This window comes from Sciurus carolinensis, chromosome 16 (assembly GCF_902686445.1).
Source record: "Sciurus carolinensis chromosome 16, mSciCar1.2, whole genome shotgun sequence".
NCBI classification, from domain to species: Eukaryota; Metazoa; Chordata; class Mammalia; order Rodentia; family Sciuridae; genus Sciurus; species Sciurus carolinensis.
The window spans coordinates 41,258,120-41,284,598 of NC_062228.1; the positions used below are offsets into that span (position 1 = coordinate 41,258,120).

At 40.2% G+C, this 26,479-nt stretch overlaps 2 protein-coding genes across 2 annotated transcripts in view; both read left to right on the plus strand.

Annotated features, from left to right (window-relative positions):
• The window catches only part of Gpatch1 (G-patch domain containing 1), a 45,399-nt gene extending 22,238 nt beyond the window's left edge, over positions 1–23,161 (plus strand). Inside the window, exons 10-20 of the mRNA XM_047528969.1 lie at positions 2,971–3,175; positions 5,652–5,948; positions 6,892–7,070; positions 7,504–7,631; positions 8,432–8,568; positions 8,899–9,065; positions 14,022–14,238; positions 15,879–15,983; positions 18,986–19,083; positions 21,059–21,207; positions 22,885–23,161. Coding sequence (XP_047384925.1) covers positions 2,971–3,175; positions 5,652–5,948; positions 6,892–7,070; positions 7,504–7,631; positions 8,432–8,568; positions 8,899–9,065; positions 14,022–14,238; positions 15,879–15,983; positions 18,986–19,083; positions 21,059–21,207; positions 22,885–22,915 — 1,713 coding nt within the window. The 3' untranslated portion in view covers positions 22,916–23,161. The remainder of the gene's footprint in view (positions 1–2,970; positions 3,176–5,651; positions 5,949–6,891; positions 7,071–7,503; positions 7,632–8,431; positions 8,569–8,898; positions 9,066–14,021; positions 14,239–15,878; positions 15,984–18,985; positions 19,084–21,058; positions 21,208–22,884) is intronic.
• A 611-nt stretch (positions 23,162–23,772) lies between these two features.
• Wdr88 (WD repeat domain 88) overlaps positions 23,773–26,479 on the plus strand; it is a 34,707-nt gene continuing 32,000 nt past the window's right edge. The window contains exon 1 of the mRNA XM_047529893.1: positions 23,773–24,591. Coding sequence (XP_047385849.1) covers positions 24,310–24,591 — 282 coding nt within the window. The 5' untranslated portion in view covers positions 23,773–24,309. The remainder of the gene's footprint in view (positions 24,592–26,479) is intronic.

A 26,479-nucleotide genomic window follows, 5' to 3' on the forward strand; every position in this document is an offset into this window, starting at 1 on the left:
CTACCAGAAGATCTCTAGAACTGATAAATGAATTCAGCAAAGTAGCAGGATATAAGATCAACATTCATAAATCAATAGCTTTCCTGTATTCCAAGAGTGATTCTGCTGAGAAATAAATCATGAAAGCTATCACATTCAAAATAACCTAAGGGGGAAAAAAAATACTTGGGAATTAATTTAACCCAGGAGGTTAAAGTTCTGTACAATGAAAATTCTAAAACTCTGAAGAAAGAAATTAAAGACTTAGATTTTAGATGATGGAAAACCTCCCATGTTCTTGGTTAGTCAGAATTAATGTTGTCAAAATGTCAATATGACCAAAAGCAATATACAGATTCAGTGCAATTCCCATAAAAATACCAATGACATTCTTCACAGAATTAGAAAAAAAATCTTTAAATTTATTTGGAAGAATAAGAGACCCAGAATAGCCAAAGCAATTCTGAGCTAGAAGAGGGATGCAGGAAGCATCACGATACCTGATCTCAAATTATACTACAGAACTGTAGTAACAAAAACAGCATGATATTGGCATCAAAATAGACATGAAGACCAATGGAATAGAATAGAAGACAGAGACAAATCCACATAGATACAGTCATCTGATATTTGACTAAGGTACCAAAAATATATGTTGGAGAAAAGATAGCCTTTTTAACAAATGGTGCTGGGAAAACTGGATAGCTATATGTAGAAGAGTGAAACTAGATCCCTGTCTCTCTTCTTGCACAAAAATCAAATGAAAGTGGATCAAAGACTTAGAAATCAGACAAGAAACTTTGCAACTGCTAGAAGAAAATGTAGGCTCAACACTCTAATATATTGGTACAGGCACAAACTTCCTTAACAAGACCCCTGAAGCTCAAGAAATAAAAATCAAGAAACAATAAGTGGGATGCCATCAAATTAAAATGCTTCTGCATAGCCAAGGTAGTGATTAAGAGAGCCTATAGAAAGGAGAAAAATTTTTGCCAGCTGTTCCTCATATTACAGGGGATTAATATCCATAATATTTAAAGAAGTCAAAAAAACTTTACACCAAAAATACAAATACCCAATTAATAAATGGGCAAAAGAAACATCTAGGTGCTGTGGTGCATGCCTGTAACACCAGCAACTTGGTAGGCTGAGGCAGAAGGATTGCAAGTTCTAGGCCAACCTCAACAATTTAGTGAGAACCTAAGCAACTTAGTGAGACCCTGTCTCAGAAAGAAAAAAGAAAAAGAAGAAAAGGATTGGGGATATGGTTATGGTTTAGTAGTTAGGCGCCTCTGGTTTCAATCCCTGGTACTAAAAACTACACTAAGATTTCATCTCACTCTAGTCAGGATAGCAAGTACAAAAATACAAATAATAATAAATGTTGGCAAGGATGTGGGGAAAAAGGTACACTCATATATTGTTGGTGGGACTGCAAATTAATACAACCATTCTGGAAAGCAGTAGACAGTTTCCTCAAAAACTGGAAATGGAACCACCATATGACTCAGCTGACTACTCCTTGATATTTATCCAAATTAAATCAGCATACTGTAGTGATACAACCACATCATTGCTTATAGCAGCACAATTCACAATAACCAAATTATGGAGCCAGCCCAGAGGCCTGGCAATAGATGAATGGATTAAGAAAATGTGGTATAGATACACAATGGAGTTTTACTCAGTCATAATGGATAATGAAATTATGGCATTTGCTGCTAAATAAATGGAAATGGAGAACATACTGCTAAGTGAAATAAGCCAGACCCAGAAAATTAAGGGTTGAATGTTTTCTCTCATATGTGAAAGCTAAAACAAAGTAAGTGCAAAAAGCAGGGCTGGGGGGAGTTGGATGTCATAAAGATGATAAGGAAGATCAGTGGAGTAGAGGTGATTGAGAGGGAGGTGGGAGAGACAGGAAAGGGGAGGAAATGCTGATGAATTTAACAAAATCATGTTGCGTGTATATATAAATATACCACAGGGAATTCCACCTTTATGAATTGGTAAAAAGCACCAATCAAACATAAGTAAATAAATATGTGAAAGGAAAAGGTAGAGGAAGGAGAATGGGGTGAGGAAGGAGAGGGAAAGTGTAAGTCCAATTCCATACATGTATGATTTTGTCAAAATAAACTCAAATACGATGTTCAACTATAATGCTCTAATAAAAAAATATATATATATATATTTAGAGAGGAAAAAAAATCTAATGCTGAGCTGGGGATGTAACTCAGTGGTACAGCACCTGCCACCATGTATGAGGTCCTGGGTTCAATCTCTAGCACTGCGAAAAAGAAAGTAATACTGTCTTTATCTGTTCTGCCATCATTAATGCCTTCAGAATTACAGACTTTCAAATTTCCCAAATATTTTTCAACTTCAGTTTAGTCAATGTTTTTGTTTGTTTGTTTTTGGTACTGGGGTTTGAATCTTGGGGGTGTCTACCACTGAGCTACCTCCGATTGTAGGTGTACACCCCAATACCTGGCACTTTGTCAGCTTTTCAATTAAAAATACTTTGGATCAAAAAGAAAGGCCTTAAGTTTCAATTTGGAACTGGACATAGAAAAAAGAATTCTGAATTTAAAAGTAACTAATTTGAAGTTATTATTTTTTCCAAAGCCTCAAATCATACTTTTCTAAGTTTTCTGCTTTGCAGTGGGGCAGTTCTGCATGTGGGCCATTATACTGTGTTATCTGTTATCATCTTTACTGTTCTCATCATATAACACATGCATCGTAGTATCTATATGTAGAACTGGTCAAGGGTGACATTCAAGTTGTGTGAGCATTGAAACAGTGTGGTTCTGGTGACCCTCAGGGATGCTTACTGGACACTTGGCCTGGCCAACCCACTGCTGCCTATCTGCTGAATGTCAGCCTGGGAAGAGGTGGGTTAACAATGCTCAGAGATAAAGGGTTTTTTTGATTAAATTTAACATGATCTTAATCTTTATTTTCTGGGTTTTATTTTGTTTCATTAAGATTTATCCACCCCCTGAATTGCCAAAAGACTACCGACCGGTGCATTATTTCAGACCCGTGGTAACTGCAGCCTCGGAGAACTCCCACTTACTTCAGGTGTTATCAGAGTCATCTGGAAAGGCAACACAAGACCCAGGGACACATAGTAGGCACCAGCTGAATGCCTGCAAGCGAGCAGAGTTGCTAGGAGAGACGCCTGTTCAAGGTATGTATCATGGAGAAGATTGAAATCATTACATTTAAAACAATTAGTCTCATCAAAGTCAAAATGAAAAGGTGTGTTTTTGCCTTTTTTTTTTTTTTAAGTGCTGGGAATTGAACCCAGGGCCTTGAACATGCTCTACCACTGAGCTACATCCCCAGCCCCCCGCCCCCCCCCCCCCCTTTTTTTTTTCTTTCGGTGCTGGGGATTGAACCCTTGTGAGGCAGGCACTACCAACTGAGCCATATCCCCAGCACCCCCAGCCCTTTTTATTTTTTATTTTGAGATACAGTCTTGCTAAACTGCCTGGGTTGTCCTTGAATTTGTGATTCTCCTGCTGAGTCTCCTGAGTAGCTGGGATTACAGGTGGGCAGGTGTATACCACCACACCCAGCTTGGAAAGTTGTGGTTTTCCCACTGCAGTTCTTTATGTGCTTTTGTACTCCCAAGCTGTAGGAATAATGTCACTTATTGTCAGCAGCATATGGCCAGGTGTGGTGGCACATGTCTATAATCCCTGTGACTCAGGAGGCTAAGGTAGTAGAATTACAAGTTTGAGACCAGTTCAGCAACTGAACAAGACCCTCAGCAACATAGGGACACCATGTCTCAAAATAAAAAATAAAAAGTGCTGGAGATGTAGCTAAGTGGGGAAGTGCCCCTGGGTTCAGTCTCTAGTAGCAGCAAGTTAAATAAGTAAGAAAGAAAGAGAGGTAAAGTGGGAGGGAGAGGGGGAGGGAGAGCAAACAAACGTATGTACTAGTCTGCATATCCTTAACTTATTAAGACCTGTTTTCCTCTTTCAGTTTGGGTTCTGTCATAAAATCAGCCTTTACCTAAAGCTCAACTGTTTTCAGGCTTTTAATACTTATCTAGGAATGTGGTTAAGACTGGGGACATGTGTGCCTTTTCTGCATGGCCTGGGAAAATATGCTTTTTCTCCCTGGGGTGAGGGAGGTTGTGCAACTTGTCTTCTGAAAGCCTAAAAAGAATGAGTGTACCTATAAGCGTGGAAAACATGGAGAATGCTCTGCAGGGTGCAGCAAAAAGATCCACCATGACAAGTGGCCTTGGACTTTCAGGGGTTCATACTCTGCAACATTGCCATTTGGGAGCTAATGGTATCTTGAATATAATCAACCAACACAGAAATCTGGATCCTCCACATTCTTCCCCAGGACTACCACTCAGACTAGAATGGAGGAGTCCAGATTCTTAGTTTTTCTCTTTTCCTTCCTCCCCTGGCAAGTTCTTTCAGCTCTACCTCCAGCATACATGAGGACTCTACCCACTTATCTGCATTTCTGCTGCTCCCACCCAGGTCTAGCCATCATCTTGTTACCCCCACTGTGGCAGCAACCTCCTTTTTGGTCTTCTTATTTCCCCTCCTTCCCCTTTTGGTTCATTCCCCTCAACAGTAACTAGATGGGCCACATTACTTCAGTAGTTCCTACCACGCTCTGGTGCCTCTCATACTTAAATACAATCCAGCCCTGCCCAAGCCTGCAGTTTTTTTTTTTGGTGGGGGTGGGCAGAGGTTGGCCTTGAACTTGGTGATCCTCCTGTCTAAACCTCCTGGGCCAGTGGGGTTATAGACATGTGCCACGGTGCCCAGTCCTGGCTTACCTTTCAAGCCACATATTACACTGTTTTCTTTTAACCTCCTTGCAATTAGCTTCATGATCCCCCTTTCTGCCCTTGAACTTGCCAGCCAGGATGCCATCTTTTACTTAGGATTTATCTCAAGTATTATCTCTTTAAGAGGCCTTCTGGGCCTTCATTGACCACCATATAAACTAATTATCTTCCCCTCTCCCTCCCTCTTCCCAGCCTACTCTCCTAAGTCACCCACAGTCACGTCCCCTCCTTTTTCATCTTCGGCTTTTTTCCTGCCCATCTCCCTCAGTAGTATAAATGAGGGATCTTATTTGCAGAGTCCTCCAGTCCTGGGCCAATGCCTGGTGTGGAGTCAGGAGTGAGCACTTGGTGGATAGCTCTATGCTCTGAACCAGGGCTCATGCTGGAAGGACTGTGGTCTTAACATTTTTGTTTTGTTTTGTTTTTTGATCATGCTGGGGTATAACCCAAGGCCTTGTGCATTTTAGGCAAATGCTTTACCATTGTGTACCCAGTTTAGACAGGGTTGCATTGTGTTTTCTGGGGTGCCTTGAATTTGTAATCTTCCTGCTTCTGAGTAGTAATCTTCCTGAGCCTTCTGAGTAGTTGGGATTACAGGCATGCACTGCTATGCCCTTACGCTTACATAAATATCCAAGTATTAGCCTCCATTTTTGTCAACTATAAAATATGAGTTTCATTATTTTACTGCTCTCAGGTTCACAGAGACATATGAGTCAGGTGAAACACTAAACATATAATATTCATTTCCAATTATATAAATTTGTAATATTGAAAATATACATACAAATATAAATACACTGTGATACTTTTCATCTTTACTTACTACAATTTTTTTTAGGTTCAGCTACTTCAGTGTTAGAGTTCCTGTCCCAAAAAGATAGAGAGAGAATCAAAGAATTGAAGCAGGCAACTGACCTGAAAGCAGCTCAACTCAAGGCCAGGAGTCTGGCCCAGAATGCCTCAAGCAGCAGACTTCAACCCTCGTCACCAGACCTCGGACACTGCTCTTGGCGCATGGCCTTGGGTGCTGGGACAGCCACCACAGGAGCCAGCAACTTCAAACCTTTTGCTAAAGATCCAGAAAAACAAAAACGATATGAAGAGTTCTTAGTACATGTGAAAAAGGGTCAGAAAGGTGTGTACTAGGCCTGTGTCTCTCACACCTCAGCCAGGGTGGGGTCACATTCTCTATTCTCATTCAAGTCCCAGATTTAAAGTATTCTGTTCCGCCAGTGTTTTCACTTGTCTGCTGCAAAGGTTTTAGGCCCTGGCTCTTGACCTAAGAACAATCAGCGTGTGTTTTTATGTATCTCAGGTCTGAAAGAGCTGTTTAAGTCAAAGTATGCCTTGGCAGTGGCTAATGTTAAATTAATTTACTGTTTACAAATGCTTAACTTTTAGAAGTGTTGCCTTTCTCACCAAGAAAACATCATCTCTTGCTTTTGCTTAAGATCCTAACTGTCCAGTCCTGAATCATAGTCTAAAATTTGATTTAACTGGATAGTTGGTTATTGAACATTATATGAAGAGAAATATCACTCTGTGATCAATGAAGTAAACACGGCAAGGATTATGCACAGTAGTTCTTGTGACAGGTTCTTAACAAATTCAAGGGGTTGTTTTTCAAAAACAGATCTTTGGGAAGTGTAAAGTCCCTTTACTGTGCCTTCACTCTCTTCTAAGAATCTGCGCCCCCTACTGTTCATTTGAAGAACTAAATAAAAAGGTTAGAGAGTGCTTTTCTGTCAAGATAGGGATATAGTTGGGATGAACTTATCACTGTTTGGAAGTGATGACAGATAAGGTCCTTGCTTTTCAAGATTCAACCAGATGTTGCCCTTCCAAGTATTTTTCTCTGTTCTATGTAGACAGAATTCAATAAAAGCATCATATTAAAGGAAAGAGGAATATTACATGAGAAGTACCACTCAACACCACTTGTATCCATAAGCATAGGGATAAGGATGTGTTTTTCCTGTGGTGAATAACACAGGAATACAGTGATGCCCACCACATGGTCTCCTTTAAGCCCCATTTTTCCCTAGAAGTGAAGCAGTGTCTTTTTCCCTGTGCCACAGATGCTCTGGAACGTTGCCTGGATCCTAGTATGACCGAATGGGAGCGAGGCCGTGAGCGGGAAGAGTTTGCTCGGGCAGCCCAGCTGTACGTGTCTTCCCATTCAACCTTGTCCTCCAGGTTCACTCATGCCAAGGAGGAAGATGATTCAGATCAAGTTGAAGTCCCTCGGGACCAAGAGGTCTGTTTCTATCATGTTCCTACTAGAATATGATTCTATCCTATCCATCCTATCCCTTCCCACCCCATCCTACCCTCCCCTACTCCTCCAACCTGCTACATATGAACTCTACCACTAAGCTACACCCCCAGCTCCCCAGTACATTTTAAAATTAAAACAGCAGCTAAATATTTTAAATCTCTCAATGAAAAGATCAAAATACACAGGGCACAGTAGAATAAGAAACACTTTTATGCTTTAGCTTCCAAGGTACTTAAGCAAAAAATGTTATGGCACGTGCTTCTTTGTAATGCTAGACAATAGCTTGAATATATATTTATTTATTTATTTTTGGTGGAAATGCCAGGGAATTAGGCTTGAACATTTCAAAATGGAAGAGCAGTCAGGTCAGTTGTGTGACCACTTGATGAAACTGGATCATGTCTTTTTACAGAATGATGTCAATGACAAGCAGTCAGCTGTGAAGATGAAGATGTTTGGAAAGCTTACCCGAGACACGTTTGAGTGGCACCCTGACAAGCTTCTGTGTAAGAGGTTTAACGTCCCTGACCCTTATCCAGAGTAAGTTGATAAACCTGTCTTTACATCAGTACAAAACCCAGTCCCCCATATGAAAGCTCACTTTCTCCTCACATACCCTTGTAAGTTCCCTTTCTCTAGATAAACTTGTAAATTTTTGGAGTTGCAAATTTTGCAGACTTGGTTAACTTCTATTAATTTTTTGCCAAAAAGAATTCCAAAAAACAAAAAACAAATATCCAGATAGCAAACTCTATTCCATATTGAAGATATGAAACTAGGAGATGTCTAGTTATGAAAATTTAATGCCTTTGCCATCTTTTTAATGCTCCTTATGTGGTTTACATTTAAATGATCTGATTATAAACACTGCCATAAAGCATATACAGTTGAACCAGACTTGGTTAGAAAAATATGTGTTTTTAGCAGTGGAACTTTTCCTTGGTGGAAATTCATTTTCACAATTAAATTCTAGCATTTACTGTACTAAGATAAAAAAACTCATGGGTTCTAAAGTGAGCCATTTGAGTGAAGCCCTAAGCAATGCAGCAAGACCCTGTCTCTAAACAAAAAATATAAAAAGGGTTGGGGATATGCCTCAGTTGGTTAAGCATCCCACTACAAAAAAACAAAAAAACAAAACAAAACAAAACAAAAAACAACTGAGCCATTTAAAATTCATGAATTGCTTTGAGAAGTGAAAGCATTTTAAGGGACCCTATAGTCAAGTAGGAGAGCTGGTGAAAAATGTGCAACTGTGCGACAGAAAACTTTATAAGAAGTGGATTTTATCCTAGCAGTTTTTGTTGAAATTGTATCTTTTTTTCCTTTTCAACCCCCAGTTCAACTTTAGTTGGCCTACCAAGAGTGAAACGTGACAAATACTCAGTCTTCAACTTTTTGACATTACCAGAGACATCTTCCTCGCCCACAACCCAAGCATCAAGTGACAAAGTACCACAGCACCGCGGTCCTGACAGTGAGTAGGGCTTCTTGGGGTCTATGTGCTTCAGGGTCTCACTCTTCACCAGTTGGGAAAACACAGGTAATGGGTGATCTAGTCCTAAGGGCACAAACACATGGTGCACACTCTCCCTCTACTGAGTGTATTGCTCATCTTCATAAGTTAGCTCATGTTAGAATGGGGCAAATGTTTCCTCTTTGGGGTCAGGGCTGTCTCTGACCCATCCCTAGCGCCTTGTACAGCACTGGCCCATTGTAGGTGCACTGATGTTCTTACTGAATGAAAGAACAGCAGTGAAGAACTTGCCATTTACGTGCAATGTTATGTCCACGTCCTACCTTTCAGAGTCAAGGAAACCATCCAGGTGGGATACATCTAAACAAGAAAAGAAAGAAGATTCCATTAGTGAATTTTTAAGTTTGACTAGATCAAAAGTTGGTCCACCTAAACAAGAGTCCAGTCCCATAGTGAACAAAGAGGAGGAGCATGTACCGGAACCACTCTCAAATAAGGTATTTGGGGCTTCCAGGGAATTTCTCTTTGCCTGGCTGACAGTAACCTTGGGCTTTCTCTATGGTGATGCTTTCTTCTCATTACTCAATAGCAGGGGGTTAGCAAACTTTCTCTGTAAGGGCAAAATATTAAATACTTTAGGCTTTGTGGGCCAAATTGTCTTTATTGCAACTATTCAATTCTGCTGTTGGGTATGAAAGAAGCCGTAGGCAACTATGTAAATGACTGAGTATGGCTATGTTCTAATAAAGCTTTACTTATAGAAACAAGTGGTAGATTGAATTTGGCCCCTGGGTTGTAGCTGGTTGGTGCCTGCTCTTCAATCTAACAATTCAATTCTAACTTTAATCATGTGAGGAGGGCTAATAAATTTCTCTGTGACTTTCACTTAGCATCAACCATTGAAACAAAACTCGGTAGTGTTGGAAAATGTGATTTTCTAAATAAGTGTTCTTTTTGTGGAGAAAATATCCATTGGGGTTTTAAAAATGACTTCTTTAATAGTTAAAAAATGAACTTCATGAAAAAAATTCAGTTTTAGTGTCTAATAACCTCATTTAATTATTTTTTAAGTTATATCAAAATGTACTCTTTTTTGGATATACAGTTCAGTGAGTTTTAACCCATATGCAGATTTGTGTCACCACCACCATAGTAAGGCTGCCGGTGGTTATTATCACCCTGAAACACTCCCTCAGGCTGTCCCCCCAGGCCCAACCGCCTGTTAACCACTGATGTGTTCCATCTCTATAGTTTTGCTACTCGCAGAATGAAATATAAAAATCAGACAAAGCTCATACCTTTGAGATTCAGCAATATGTGTTTATATACTTGTGAATATATACTTGTGTATATATACTTCTTGTTTTTGTAGAATGGTATTTCATTGTGTGGGTGTACAGTTTATTTATTTATTTACTGTGCTGGGGATTAAACCCAGGGTCTTGTGCATGTTAGGCAGTGCTCTACCCCTGAGCTACATCCCTAGCCTTTTTACTTTCATTTTGAGGCAGGATCTTACCAGGTTGCCCAGCCTGACCTTGAACTTGGGATCCTCCTGCTTCAGCCTCCTGAGTGATTGGGATTACAGTCATGTACTACTGCTTCTGGCTTAAGTTTTGCTTTCCATTGTTACACGTATTTCAAAAGAACTGATGCAGAGATAATAGTCTTTTTTATTTACCCAGATCATTTTGTTGTTGTTTCATCATTCCTGAGATTCCAGGTTTCCCTTTCTTTTCATTTCTTCTGAGGAACTTCCTTGAGTGTTTCTTTTGTAGCAGTTCCAACAGCTCATCCCCTTAAGTTTCCTTCATTTGAGAATGTCTTGTAGTTTGTCTTCATTCCTGAAGGGTGTTTTTACTGGGTATAGAATTCTGGATTTAAAATTTTTATTTAATTTTAATTTTTAAAAATTTATTTATTTTTGGTGATGGGGATTGAACTCAGTTAAGCAAGTACTTTACCATTGAGCTACATTCCCTAGGCCTAGAATTCTGAGTTAGTAATTTCCTTCTCTTAGCCCTTTAAAATTTTATGCCACTTCCTTCTGGTCTCCATGGTTTCTGATGAGAAACCTGCAGTCACTCAAATTTTTCTTCTGTTTGTAATGAGGTGATTTTTTTCCTCTGGTAGCTTTCCCGCTGTTTACTTTGGCTTTGGCTTTTAGCTGTTTGATTATGATGTCAGGGTACATTTTTTTAAAAATTTATTTTGTTTGGGGTTTGCTGAGCTGCTTGAACTCTGAGTATGTTTTTCATGAGATTTGGAATTTTCAGCCATTATTTAAAAATAAATTTTTTTCTGTTCCACACACTCATTCCTCTTCTGAGATTATGATGACATACATAATTTTAGACCTTTTGATATCATCCTAAAAGTTTCTGTTTTTGTCAATCTCTTTTTTTTTCTTTGTTGTTCTAATCAGATACTTTCTGTTGATCTGTTTTCAAGTTCAGACTTTTTCCAGTGTGATTTCCATTCTGCACTGGGCCCAGGCAATGAATTTTCACTTGGCTTATTGTATTTTCCATTTATAAAATTTCCATTTAGTTCTTCTTTATATCTTTTATTTCTTTGCTGAGACTCTCCTATCCTACCCCGTTTTTTCCTTTTTCTTTTCCTTCCTTCCTCCCTCCCTACCTTCCTTCCTTCCTTCCTTCCTTCCTTCCTTCCTTCCTTCCTTCCTTCCTTCTCTTCCTTCCTTCCTTCCTTCCTTACTTACTTTTTTTCTTTGCTTTTCTTTTTGTGATACTGGGGCTGGGGATTGAACCCAGGGATACTCTACCTGTACCCCAGCACCCACCTTTTATTTTTGGTACTGGGGATTGAACCCACAGGCACTTTACCACTGAGCCTCATCCCTAGCCCTTTATATTTTTTTATTTCAAGACTGGGTCCTGCTAAGTTACTGACTGGCCTTGAATTTGTGGTCCTCCTGCCTTAGCCTCCCAATTACCATGCCTTGCTGCTGAGACCCTTTTTATTTTTCATTTATTTGTTACTACTCTTGGACCATGGTTATAATGGTGCTTTAAAGTCTTGAATAAATCCAACTTTTTTGTCATTTCAGTGTTGGTATGTGTTTATTATCTTTATATTAAGATTTTCCTGATTGTTCATATGTCAAATCATTTTGAATTGTATCCTACATAGTTTGAACATTGTTATGAGACCCTGGGGTCTTGAAATTCTAAAGAGGAATGTTGATACTTATTTTTCTTTTGCTATAGCAGACAGTTGACATGGTAAGGTTTGGGCTACAAGGCCCAACCCATTTTCTGTGGGCTATAGTTCTGATTCATTTCAGTTTTCAGAGCCTTTATTGTGTTTTTCACATCAGTGAATTCCTACAGTTCTGTGATTGATACCTTTGATTTGCAGTTTAGAGTCAGATCATGCTTGTACAATGCAGAGATCCATCAGAAGTTCACATGCCATTTTATAGGGATCACTCTCTGGAGTTCCTGTTTGTCACCATATTCCTGATACTCTCTGACCCTCTGGGTTCCTCCTTTGCATCCTCTAGTCAGAAAGGTGGGCCTTTAATTTCCCTGTGTTGCTCTGTCTTCTTTCCTTGACTTAGTCTGTGTCTAGAGTAAAGTAGCAGGAGGCAGAAACAGGAGAAAAGCAGTGGGATTCACTCCAGTCCTTGGGGACCACAGCTCTTACAGTCAGAGAAAAGAGGTCTGTCCCTCAGAGCTTTAGGTGCGTGCTCTACAGCCATTGCCACCATCCCTGCCACCATGGATCTGGAACCCATTCATTGGGTTTTTACTGTTGCATTTTTAAAAAATTATTTATTTTTGAGACAAAGTCTCACTGTGTTGCCCCAGTTGGCCTTGAACTTGGATCTTCCTGCCTTGGTCTCCTGAGTAGCTGAGATTACAGGCGTGTACAACTGTGCCTTGCTCTACTGCTGAATTTTTAAATAGTATAAATTCCACTAAGGGATCCTGGCTGTATGTGGTCATCGAATTAGAAAGTCTTCTTGATTTTCTTATGAATCATGTTGAAATAGCACTTAAATTTTTTGCCTGAAAAAAGTCTGGGTTGTTACTTTTTCACTTATTAGCCATACGACCTTATGAAGGTCTCTTCCCCTGAGTTTTGGCTAGTTGGAGCTCCTTCATGCTGGTTTTTTGATATGTCCCTCCTATTCCCTGAGGATGGCCTTGCCTTCCAGGCACAGGAAGTGGCTGTGGACTCATCTTATCTTTTCCCAGTCCCAGCTTTAGAATTAGTCCTTACTCCAAGATGCTCTGGATATTTTTTTAGTGGGGAATGATATTTAGAAATCAAGATCTGAACACACTTCTGCCTTTCTTTTATTATTGCTTTTTCTGTCTCTCTTAATTTTTCTTTCTTTTTTTTTTTTGGTACTGGGAATTTAATCCAGGGGCGCTCTGCTACTGAGCCATATCCCCAGCCCTTTTTATTTTCTATTTGAGACAGAGTCTCACCAAGTTGTTTAGAGCCTTGCTGAGTTGCAGAAGCTGGCCTTGAACTTAACGATCTCCCTGCCTTGTGAGTTGCTGGGATTTACAGGTGTGCACCACTCTGCCTAGCTAAATTCCACTCTCTAAATTCCACCAGTTTTCCTCATGTGACTTGCTCCAGAAGTCAGAAGTGATGTGGCACAGAGAATGGCCACTGACCACGAGTGAGAACTGGGTAGTCGAGTCTCTACCCACCCCTGGCACCCATAAGTGCATCTTTGATAGTCTTTCTTGTCTCTGACTTGGATTTTTAGTGGTAACATAGAAGAATGAAGTGCCTTCTGTAGGTGGGTCCTGGTCTTTTTCCTGCCTTTCTTTTACTTAGATTACCCCAGTTTTGCAGCAGGTGATAAACCGTTTTAGAGTGGTGGCCATGTCTTTATACCTTTGTTCCTTGTTTGCTTAACTGGGTTTGTATAAAATTACTGCCTTTTTTTGTTCTTTTGGTTAGTCTGAATATCCATCGCCTGGGCTTCTTTTATAAGAACAGGGTGTAATCACAAAGGGAATTTCCCTTATCATTTTATTGATCTGTTCCTGGTTCCCTCTTTCTTGTGTGGAGGATTCCCAGTTTTCTCTTCAGTATTTCCTACAGCAGACACTTTGCATTACTTTTAATATTGGACCCTGGAGGTTTGGACAGACCCTTGAAAGTAGAACCGAGGCATTTTGCTCAACTTTATTTCTGTGGGTCCTCTGCCATTCTGATTAATGACCAGTCTCCATGAGGGGTTTCAGCTGCTTCTGCCTAATTAGCACACTGTAGAGAAACATCACAAAAATAAATGCTCTGTGAGTGTCAATGTTTAATCAGGCTGCGTGTGGCTATGGATACCCACGTACACAAGCATAAATGTAAATATGTGTGCATGCACGTGTCTCTGAATGTCTTCTAGAATGTTTGGCTCCCTTTGCCCTGCTTCTTTATTTCTGACTCTTATTTCACTATTAATACAGATGGTAAACAAAGATGTGGATTCACCGACTGAGGGAGAAGGTAGCCGCCCATCCATGGACTTATTCAAGGCCATCTTTGCCAGCTCCTCTGATGAAAAGTCCTCATCCTCTGAGGATGAACAAGGCGACAGTGAGGATGACCAGGAGGGTACTGAAGAGGCCACCTTCAGAAGTTCCCAAGAGACCGACTTGGGGGAAACCTCATCTTTGGCACATGGTACTTCCATATCGCAGACTTGGGAATCTAAAGGAGAAAACAGTGGTATTTGGTCTATACTTTAACCCATTATGTCCCACTTATGAAATGCCTGAAAAACTTAAATTGAGCAACAAATATACAACTTTTGGTAACTTTGAAATATTTAGGTTTTTAGAGTTCTGTTCTTTTTGAGAAAAGTAATACGTGGATGATTAGTGATGTATTCATTAATATTATTAGTGATATTAATATCATTAATGATAATAAAGAATAGAATCTCTAGATTATGATTTCCAACCTATTTTAATGCAGCTGTGTCAGTTTCATTAAAATATTTGCAGAATTGAACACCTGGGACTTAATGGGTTTAACCAGGGTGATTAGCAATCAATGATTTCTTTTTTTATTTGGTTCTGGGATAGACCCCAGAGCACAAGGCCAGCGCTCTACCTCTGAGCTATCAGCTCCATAATTCTATTTTTTTCTTTTCTATCTAATATAAATCTCTAACATATTTTTAGGATAGATGTGTTTAATAATATTGATTTTCCAATTTATCCTAGTTGAGAAGTATTTTAAAAATAGTAAATTTTTAATTTAAAAAGGATTATTGAAAATCATTTGGTCATGAAGCATACAGGGGTTCTTCCTGTTTTCCGTCTGCAGGACATACTGTACGCCTGGGTCAGCCATCAGACATGCATTGCCTGGTGCACAGTAGCCCTTGGGAAGGCAGTCTGTCCTCCTTACCACAAGGCCTGTACTTGCTTATTAGCTTGTCCTACTTGTTCTGTTCACCCCACCAGAAGTTTCAGGCACAGGAAAAGTTTCAGGCCTGGCACTTGAAGAGGTGGGAGAATTTTCAGATGGTTAGGAGGGTGGACAGAATTTCCCATCTAAGTGTTAGAGTACTCTGCCTGCTCCTCTGTGATGGACCTGGGTATAATTTTTGAGGGCCTTTAATCCAAAAGTTACAAAGAAATATCAACTGTTTTTTCTTTTTAGGTGATTGCAAATATCTGTTTCTTTTTTCTGTGAAAAAACCCCATTTTTAATTACAAAATCTTATATACTTGAATTTTAAAAGTTTAATAGTATTGAAATATAGAAAGCTTAAGTTCCTTACAATCCCACATCCTAGAAATAACCACTTTTAATACTTTGGTATACATTTTTCCATTTTATATCTCTTTTGAAAGTGTAGTGATCTATTTAAATAACATGGTTATTTAGGTGAACTTTAGTGTTTATTTTTACTTTTTCCTTCATTGATAATATTATTTGGAGTGAAATTAATCTGCACCAGTTTTCTGAGATGGGACATGGTCTTACATCTCTGTTGGTTTTTAAGTTTTTATTTCTTCTCAGATGTCCCATCCTAGAAGATGTGCCCCTCCCTTGATGTACACTCACCTTCCTGTATGACAGCCTTTGAGGTACTTGTGTAGATGTCTTTGTGTAACTGATTTCCCATCGCCAGTGTCCAGGAGGGCAGAGGTGGCCTCCATCACATTCACTGGTGTGTCCTCCATGTGGGCATGAGCTACTTAAGCAAAGTGAAGACAAGCACATCGTTTGGTGACAAAAGACATTAATTAAAGACTCAAACACATTAATACTGGGAAAATTAATGAAATTAACATGCTGGTGTTTTTCAGCTAGTGAGCCGGTCCCTCCTGAACCCACACCCTTCCCTATACAAAAGATGGAGATTGATGAAAGAGAAGAGTTTGGCCCACGACTGCCTCCTGTCTTCTGTCCCAGTGAGTCCAGAGTTCCTTGGTTCACCTACTTGCATTCTCGTGTGTGTCTCCACGGGGATGTGACAACTCTAATAGCGTTATTGTATCTGCATATCTAATCCAACTTGGGACCCACCAAATGTACAAGCTTTTTTCTGGTTTCTGTTTTCAACCACATTTTGAAACCCATTGCCTTTGCCTAGTTAGTGCCTGAGTAATAGCTGCTGCTTTACAGTTTCCAGACCTCTAAACTTTATTTCTTTTTAAATTTTCAGATGTTTACAGTAGGATCCTAACCATCTTAAATTTTGTCACTTATAGAAATAAAAAAGGAAAGTTCTAGCATACAAAGATGGGAGGGAATTGTATGGAGAATACTATGTTAAAATTAATTTATGCTGGGCATGTCAGTGCACATCTGTAATCCCAGTGATTTGGGAAACTAAGGCAGGAGGATTGCAAGTTTGAGGTCAGCCTTGGCAATTTGGCAAGACCCTGTCTCAAAATAAAAAATATATAAAAAGGACTGGGAATATAGCTCAGTGGCAAAGCACCACTGGGTTCAATCCCCAGTATTAAAAAAAAAAAATTTATACTTTGGCTAATATAGCAAATAAAGCAAATAATATAGCAAATACTGTCCATCTTCCTCCCCCAATATCTGTGTGGTGCCCTCTTAAATTGACATCTCATGTTAAAATGTTTAGACTAGTTTTTATCATCTCTTTGAAGTCTGGGGTAACAAACATATGATAACATGACCCAGATATATTAATAGCTTATAATTCTGTGATCTTCTTTATAGTTACCTATAATATCCACATGTAAATATTGATTTGGTTAATTAACCAGCTTTTAAAGAGATTTTAGAAAGTAAAGAAAAGAAATAAGAAATTTGGAAAAATTGTAGTAAATTGTATTTCTCATTTGCTTTTGTTGTTCCAATCTTTAGTTTAAAATTGGTGTCAGCATTTGACAACTAAATTATTTATGTCCCTTTCCCAGAATATTCTTGATACCCACAAAATGGCTAATAACAATTGGTATATGGGTTATTTAGGGGACATGATTTTCCAAAAACTAGCATTAAAGAAAAATGTCTGGTGAAGTCAAATACTGAAATCTTTGACTAACTGTAAGTTTAGAAAATTATAGTCACTTGTTAACTGAGTTTAGAAAAATATCCACACTCCTGAAACATCTTGAAACTTTAGGTAGAAAAATTTTGATTTAATGACTTGCCCAGCTTCTACTATTGTGAATTTTTGTTGGTTTGATTATCTGAAAATTAACAATCACTGAAAATATTTTGGCCTGAATCTGGAGGTGGAAAATCTAGGCCCATGTAAATTCTTTATTGTTTTATCTTTATTTATTTATTTTTGTAGGACTAGGGATTGAACCCAGTGGTGCTTTACCACTGAGCCACTTTCCTGCCCTTTTTATTTTATTTTTTTTGAGATAGGGTCTCACTAAGTTGCCCAGGCTGGCCTCGTTCTTGTGATTCTCCAGGTTCCCAAGTCCTGGGATTACAATGTGAGTTACTGCATCTGGCCATCCTTAGTGTTTGTTTGTTTATTTTGTTACCAAAGGTCGAACCTAGGGGTACTTTACCACTGAGCATCTGCAGCCCTTTAAAAAAGTTTTTATTTATTTTTTATTTTGAGATAGGGCCTCACTGAATTGCTGAGGCTGGCCACAAACTTGCAATCCTCCTATCTCAGCCTCCTGAGTTGCTGGGATTATAGGCGTGCACCAGGGTGCCCAGCTTTTTAGTTGGCTTTAATGATTCTATACATTATGTTGGGTTTTTTTTTTTTTTTTTTTTTGATACTGGGGATTGAACTCAGGGACATTCAACCACTAAGCCACACCCCCAGCCCTATTTTGTATTTTATTTAGAGACAGGTTTTCACTGACTTGCTTAGCACCTCGCCATTGCTGAGACTGACTTTATACCTTGATCTCCTGCCTCAGCCTCCTGAGCTGCTGGGATTACAGGCATGTGCCACTGCACCTGGCTCATTATGTTGTTTTGATGTATTTTAGTTTTTTCATATCCTCCAGTACTTCCCCTTTTCTTCCCCTCCTTCCTCCCTGCTTAACCCCAATTGGTCTTCCATTTATTTATATATTTATTTTTTAAATATTTTTAAAGATGTTGATAGACCTTTATTTTATTCATTTATTTACATGTGGTGCTGAGAATCAAACCCAGTGTCTCACAAACGCTAGGCAAGTGCTCTACCACTGAGCCAACCCCAGCCCCTATTTATTTATTTTTAATTGGTACATTAAAGTTATACATAAAATTAGAATGTATTGTGATATATTCATCCATGCTTGTAGCATAATTTGGTCAACTTTATTCCTCAGTTCTTCCTCTTTTCCTCCCCTCTTCCCTCCTCTTTGTTCTTTCACTTCTACTCTACTGATCTCCCTTCCACTTCTAAAATAAAATTCTTGGAAAATGTGTTTTTTGTAAAGAGAATGAATATGAAGAGCTGACATTTATGTGCTAGGTTCTGGAGTATGGGATTCATGTATCTGGTCCTATCTCATACTCCCCTAAGAGTATGGGAATTCTTACTATCCTCCTTTGATAGATGAGGGAATGGAGACTTGGAGAGTTTAGGCAACATGCCAGAGATCACAGAGCTGGCGACAAAGCCAAGATTCAGCTCTGTCTGCCTCTGAGTTCACCTGAGGATGTTAAATGCCAACAGGCTTTGAGCTTTCTGGTCTGTCTTTATCTTCATCTGAGGTCCCCTGGCAAACAAGGCAATGGCAGGGTACTGATTGGGTTGCACAGGTCTTGTATTGAGGTTATGGCAGCTTCCTGAACATAGTGCCATAGTTGTTGTACTAACCTGTTTGTTCATCAGTGAGGCAGAAAGAGATCAAAAGCAGTTCTGCCTCAGTGTTAAAAGTTCTGTCTACACCAGACTCCTAATTCAGTGATATAGGAACTTACTTTTTAAAATTTTCCCCCCATAGTCACATTTATTACATTTGTGTTTCAGATGCTCGTCAGAAACTTGAGATACCTCAAAAGGGGAAACATAAAAAGAATAAAGAAAAACACAAGAACAAGAAAGAGCACAGACGAAAGAAAGAGAAGGTGAATGTTTCTGGGTGTCTCAGGGTTGGTGTTGGGTCTGCCACTGCTGCTCCTAGTGTCCAGGGAAGCCCCAGGAGTGGCACATAGAGCCTGTCAAAGAACATGGATAAAGAAACTGTGGTATATATACACAATGGAATATTATTCAACCTTAAAGAAGAATAATATTATGGTATTTACAAATAAATGGATGGAATTGGAGAATATCATACTAAGTGAAATAAGCCAATCTCAAAAAACCAAAGCCTGAATCTTTTTCCTGATAAGTGGATGATGATATACAATGGGGATGCGGGGGGTTTGGGAGTGAGAGAAGAATGGAGGAACTTTAGATTAGGTAGAAGGAAATGAGAGGAGGGGTTATGAAAAATGGTGGAATGAGACAGACATCATTAACCTATGTACATGTATGATTACAGGAATAGCATGAGTCTACATTACGCACAACCATAGAAACGAAATTATGTACCCCATTTGTGTACAATGAATCAAAATGCAGTCTGTAAAAAATAAAAAAAAATAATAATTAAAAAAAAAAAAAAAAAGCATATCTCTTGGCCAAGATAGGGCACACAGGTCTCTCTGTCTTCACAGCAATATTGTCATTCAATGCAAACTCAGTTTTTCAGAACTTTGTTTTTTTTTAAGAGCAGCATATTTTATTTTGTTTAGTTTAACTTTTTGTTGTTGTTGTTGTTCTGATGGGACTGGGGATTCAACCCAGGGGCACTCTACACTGAGCTATACCCCTAGCCTCAACTATTTTGTCATTGTTGTTGTTGTTGTTATTATTATTATTATTGATACTAGGGATTGAACCCAGGGTCTCATGCATGCTAAGCCAGTGCTCTGCAACTGAGCTACATCCCCAGACTGATTTATTTTAAAAAATCATTATATTAATTGGTAACTTGCCACTTGAAGTGAAGGAAGCTGGAATAGAAGGAATAGCAGTGCGGCCAAGTGTGGCAGTGCACGCCTATAACCCCAGCTGCTGAGGAGTCCCAGGCAGGAGGTTCACAAGTTACAGGCCAGCCTGGGCAACATAGTGAGACCCCATGTCAAAATAAAAATATAAAAAGAACTGGGAGTGTAAGTCAGTGGTAGAGTACTTGCCTAGCCTGCAGGAAATTCAGGGTTGATTCCCACAGCATGTACTTTTACTGCTGACATCTCTTATCTATCATCCATGTCTTCTTAATCCTTTTAACTAGGTTAATGTTATAGTTAGGTAGCCAGTGATAGGTAGCCAGATAGGTAGGTGACTCAGAAGTAGAACACATTAGAAACATCTCCAGTACTGGCTACCAGAGGAAGGGATTCCTGAGCATGGAGGATGACTGAAGTTCTCATATAGAGAAAAGAAAACCCCCGTGCTGACAGATTTGAAAACCAAATCCCATTTGTTCTTACCAGTGCCCTGCTGTTCATGGATCTGTCAGTTTCTTCTCTGCACTTTTCCTGGCTGCTTGTCATTCTATTGTATAGTTTCTCAGGTGCCTAACAAACTGAACCAGTCAAGTTCATGGGTGGTGGCACAGATCACCACAAATAAGGTGGGAGCTAAGTTTCAAGTGGGGGCGGGTCCCACCCTATCTGCTGGATTCTGCTGTGTCAGTCACTAGAGGATTGGCCATGTCAGTGTGTGCACAGTTGAGAGTATGCATAGCTACCTGCTCCTGTGTTTGGTCAAAGCTCACTCTAAATCTCTAAATGAGGGGGTTTTGATTTTGTTTGTTTTTAACTGACCCCAGCAAGTAACCAAATGACTGGGCTATTTAGCCTCTTGTTTTTTTTTTTTTTTTTGGTGGCACTAAGGATCATGCCCATGCCCTCACTCATGTTAGGCAAGTGTTCTCCCACTGAGCTACACCCCCAGCCTCTGGGTTAGCTTTTCCTTGTACCAAGTTAAGAAGGTAAATACATTTTCCATTTGCTCCTCCATTCCCCCAATATTTTTTGTTTTATTTTTTAGAAAAAGAAACACAAGAAGCACAAACACAAAAGTAAGCAAAAGAATAAAAAATCAGAGAAAAGTAGCAGTTCTGAGAGTACTGACAGCAGCGACAGTCAGAGTGATGAAGAAGGGACCACTGACCTGTCACCCCAGGAACTGCTGAGACGGTAGGCTATGGGCGACAGTGGGTCTTTTAGAAAACTTTAAAAGCTTACTCAATACTTGATGTGTTTGTTTAGAGGCAAATATCAGAAATGGGAAATTTGTATATTCACTAGAATTTTTAAAAAAGTTTTAATATTTAATTCCATAATAATATGTGGATATATTATTAATATGAGGATCCAGACCTTATAGATAAAACTTAAAGGGGTCCTTGACCAGTTCCCCAAACCTGTCCTCCATCCTTCAAGACATTTCTGTGCAACCCGCCCCCCACACACACATACACACTCACACATTTTTTTGTGTTGTCACACACATTTTTGTGCATATTTTTAATATAAATATAAACTTACATTTATAGCATAAAATTTGTAGGGTATGAACCTTTATAATGAATAAACACTGCTAAAGTGCTTTCCAAAATGGCTATATCCATTTAAATCATGAAAGTACTTGCTTACTACATTGGTTACAAAAATTACCAGTGTTACAAAAATGTTTGCCAGTATGATGGGTAAAAAATGGTCTCATTTTATTTTGCATTTCGTCACTTATCAAGGTTGAGCATGTTTTCATATTTCTCAGCTTTTGCTGTGTGTGTGTTTTTTTTTTTTTTTTTTTTAATAAATAGCCTGTTCATGTCCTTTGTTTGTTGTTCTGTTTTCTGTTGGGTTGTTTCACTAACACTACTGTTTCACCGATTTTTAGAAAATAAATAATATTTTTGTATACTAATCATTTGTATTTTAGTGTATTACCTGTTACTTTTAACTTTGTTGTATAAAATTTTTAATTTGGGGACTACTTGATTTTTATCAGTTTTTGTTGTTATGTTTCACAACTTCATCTTTTTAAAAAGGCCTTCCTTAACTCAAAAGTGTGTATATTATATATAATCTGTATATACACTAGCTGTACATTTGTACATGCCTGCAATCCAAGTGACCCAGGAGTCTGAGGTAGGAAGATTGCAAGTTCAAGGCTAGCCTCAGCAACTTAGTGAGATCCTGTCTCAACTTATAAAGAAAAAAGGTTTATTTTACCTCCTTTCCTTCCTTTTTTTCCCTTCCTTCTTTCAGCACTGGGGACTCTCTACACTAAGTTATATCTCCAATCTTTTTTTATTTTTATTTCTAGACAGGGTCTCAGTAAGTTGTGGAGGCTGGTCTCAAACTTGTGATCTCCTGCTTTAGCCTCCTAAGTTGCTGGACTTACAGGCATGCGCCACTGTACCTAGCTGACATTTGGTTTTCTACACAGAGCAAGGACCTAGAACCAGTATGACTCAGCCCTACTCTGAGTAGAGCTGCCATAAACTTCCTTACATGTATGAAATTGAGATTTAAGACTGAAGACTTGGGAGCTTTTATCTCTGAAGCAAACATTCTTTAGTTCCTTCTCAAAAGGTCATACAGTGGCTGAAGTGGTAAGTGAAACCAGGATTAGAGGTTGCTCTTAGAAACAGGTCCTACTGTGAGAGGTGAGTGAGTGAGTCTCTGTGCATTTGGGGGAAAGAGAAGGAGCAGTTTAAGATATAGAATAAGCTACACTTCATCATACTTTCAGAGTGGAGATATTCCACTGTGACCCAGAGGGAGGTCACATATCCCTTACAGAGTTTTTTCATTTTTCAGTTCACTTCTAACTTACCTTCTCTCTCTTTTCTGTTTTCTTTCCAGACTGAAATGTCTCCCACTAAGAAGGCAGTAATTGAATTCTGCCCTGGCCTGTCCCAGGATCAGATCTCCTCTATGATGGAAACTCATTGACTGTTCAGTTAATGTATTGTACAGATTGTATTTATATGTAAATTCCTGCTGTAAAATAATTTTTAAAACCTTGCCATTTCAAAGTCTGCCTTGAAAGGTTGTAGAAATTGATTTCTATTTTTAACTTTAGTTAGTGTCACAGGGAGAAATTCAGACTGAACAGTTTAATTAAAGTGGCATTTTTCTATTTTCTTCTTGGGTTTTTAATTTCCTGGAATATTTAAAAAGAAATTAAAAATGAAGACTTTCTCATGGTTTTGTTATAAAGAGAATTGAGCACTGTAAGGGCAGTTGGGACTTACTGAAGGATGTGGGTGTGAGGGAGGGGTGGTTGCTTCCCTCCTGCTCCCTTGGAAGTGAAACTCCTGGTTACTGGTGGCAGCCAGGAGCCCCTCGGGCAGCACAGAGCCAGGGTCCTGGCTGGGTCTTTATCCTCTCAGAGTTGGTGTCACTGAAGTGTCTGAGACAGGCAGGGAGTCAGAATGGGAGAATGTGCACCCATAGCCTGAGTCACGCCTGCTTCAGGTCCTTGACTCATAGCCCTTGGGTCCCTGCTCTAAGGCCACTTCCTGTGCACCCATGAGAAACATTTTTTCAAAAAGCAAAGTGCAGCTCAGTGGCTGAGTGCTTGGCTAACATGAAAGTGTGCCTGGGTTCCAGCCCTAGCATGCTAGGGGCAAGGTGGAGAAAAAAACCAAATCAGAGGTTTTTATGTTATGAAAGAAACCTCATAAATCAGATCATAAGAGGAGAAAGAAGGGGAAAAAAGCAGTTCTAGTTTTACCACGGAGAGGTGACAACCTAATATTTTGGACTAATTCCATTCAGTCTTTTTTAGCCACAGGCAACTGTTACCTGACTATAGGCAGCATTTCCCTCTGTTACTTTCATTGACCTTGTGACAGATCTTTCCCTTACTTATGAATTGTGTGAACACTCCCATAACAGCTGCACGTATTTCATCCAGGGACCATTCCATAACTTATTGATCATTTCTCTGTCAATTGACAGACACGAAGTGGATTACCCAGGAGCTCCTATACATGCAGAGGACACAAATTGCTTTGTGACAGGAAGCCAGGAAGACCCAAAGGAGGGCACAAAGATGGGTCACTAAAATTGCATGCTTTGACCTCTTATGCCCAGAGCCTGACCCCATTTTTCTAGGGGTAACAGTGTTCTGCGGTGGGAGGAACCATTTTCACTCTGCAGGTGAGCAGGCAGCCAGACAGCCTGACCCAAGGTAGCCCGTGGGTCCAAAGGCCTCGTGAGGCGCGCGTGGTGCCACCGTTTCGGCCAGGCCTGTGGGTGGCCACCAGCGGGTTGGGCCCAGAGATGGCTTCAAGGCGGCCTGGTCCCCCAAGATCCACGAACAAGGACCGGAAGAAGTTGTCCTCGATCGCGCCGGGAATGCACTGGCCTATGAGAGTGCCCGGGGCGACTACGGTGATGAAAGCCTTGGGCCGCTTCAAGATGTCGGTCCCGGATATATACCACACTCGGCTGCTGGCCTCGCTCGACCCCCTGGCTTTGGACAAGGACACTCCGCAGATGCCTGTGAAGCAGGAGATAATGCCAGAGGAAAAGGTCTGGGGCGACCACCAGCCCCTCTCTAAGGTCAGAACCACCCTCGGTGATGGGGCGCGCAGGCCTGCAGGTGACTCGTGGGCGACCCACCTGGTTTCTCCAGCTGCTCCCTCTGCCTGTCTGCGGCATCCCTGGAGGGAAAGGGCTCAGAAGCCGCTGCGGCAGGGCCAACAGGAGGAGATGCCGGTCCGGCTTCCAGCGCTGCTGCTTACTGGGAAACAAGGGTTGTTGTGCGGAAAGGAGGCCCAACCCTGGGGTGGCGGGGGTGGGAGGCCCCTCGCCCACTACCTGCCGTGGTTTGCTTGTGCCCTCTGGTGGCGGATTCCATGAGTCCCCGTGACCCCTTGTCCCCATACCTTCTGAAGGCAGGTATCTTCTATTCCCCCACATCTCCACAGTCCTGCTGGTCCCCAAACATCCCGAGGTCACTCGCAACCCTGCGTGCCACCCATGCCCTACACTTTCTCTGACTTCGTCCGAGCATGCTTGCTTTCCTGGAAGCGAAGCCCAAACCTCTCATCTCATTGCTCAAGCTTTCTTCACACCGGCCATTACCACGATCAATTCTAGAATGTTTCCATCACTCTCAGAGAAACCCTGTACCAGCTATCAGTCAATCTCCATTACCATAACTCATCCCCCCAGGCCGAGGCTACCACCAATCTATTTTTTGTCTCTATAGATTTGTCTATTCTAGACTCTCTCATAGTAAGAGAATCAAGCCACAGGTGGTCTTTTGTGAATAGCTTATTTTCCTTAACATAAAGTTTTAGTGGTTCATCTACATTGTCGTATGCATCAGTACTTTATTCATTTGTATTGCCAAATAATATTTCATCGTATGGTTGTTAAGCTTTTTTACTGATGTAACTGAAAGACCCGGCCAGCACAACTGTAGAGGAGGAAAAGTTTTATTTGAGGGCTCATAATTTCAGAGGTCTCAGTCCATAAACAGCCAGGTCCATTTTTCCAGGCTCAAGGTGAGGCTGGATATCATGGTGGAAGAGTATGGTAGAGGGAAGCAACTCACCATGGTGATCAGGAGAGACTCAGCTCTCCAGATAAAAAATATATACCCCATAGCCACGCCCCCAATGAACCACTTAGTACAGCCACACCCCACCTGCCTCCAGTTACCACTCAGTTAATCCCATCAGGGATAATTCACTGATTAGGTTAAGACTCTCACAACCCAATCATTTCTCCTCTGAACCTTCTTGCATTGTCTCACATATGAGCTTTGGGGGATACCTCACATCCAAACTATAAGATTGGCTGTGACATTTTATTTATTCATTCATCATTTGCTGGGTTGTTTCCACTTAATGAATAATGCTGCCATGAATGTTCTGTCTATATGTACAAGTTTTTGTGTGAATATTTTCATTTCTCTGGGGTCTGCACCTAGGTGTGAAATTGCTGGGTCATATTTTAATTCACATATTTCACTTTTTGAAAAACTACAAAATGACTGCACCACTTTTGTTCCTGCCAGCAATGTGAGTTTCCATTTTTCCATATCCCCGGCCAACAACTCTTAATGAATGTGACATGGTGTCACACTATGGCTTTCATTCACGTTTCCTGATGGCTAATGATGATGAGAATCTCTTCATGCACTACCATCCCTTTGCATATCTTCAGAGAAATGTCTGATCAGATCTTTGCTATTTTTTTTTTTCCTTCTGCAGTGGGCATTGAACCCAGAGCATTGTTCATGCTAGGCAAGTCCTCTGTCACTGAGTTCCGTTCCATTCCTGGCCCTTTTGCCCATTTTTGGTTCGTAGTGTTTGCCTTTTTATTGATGAGTTGTAAGAGTTGTAAGAACCCCCTCTCAGATATATTATTAAAAATTATTCCCCATTATGGTGGCACATTCCTGTAATCCCTGTAACTTAGGAGACTGAGGCAGGAGGAT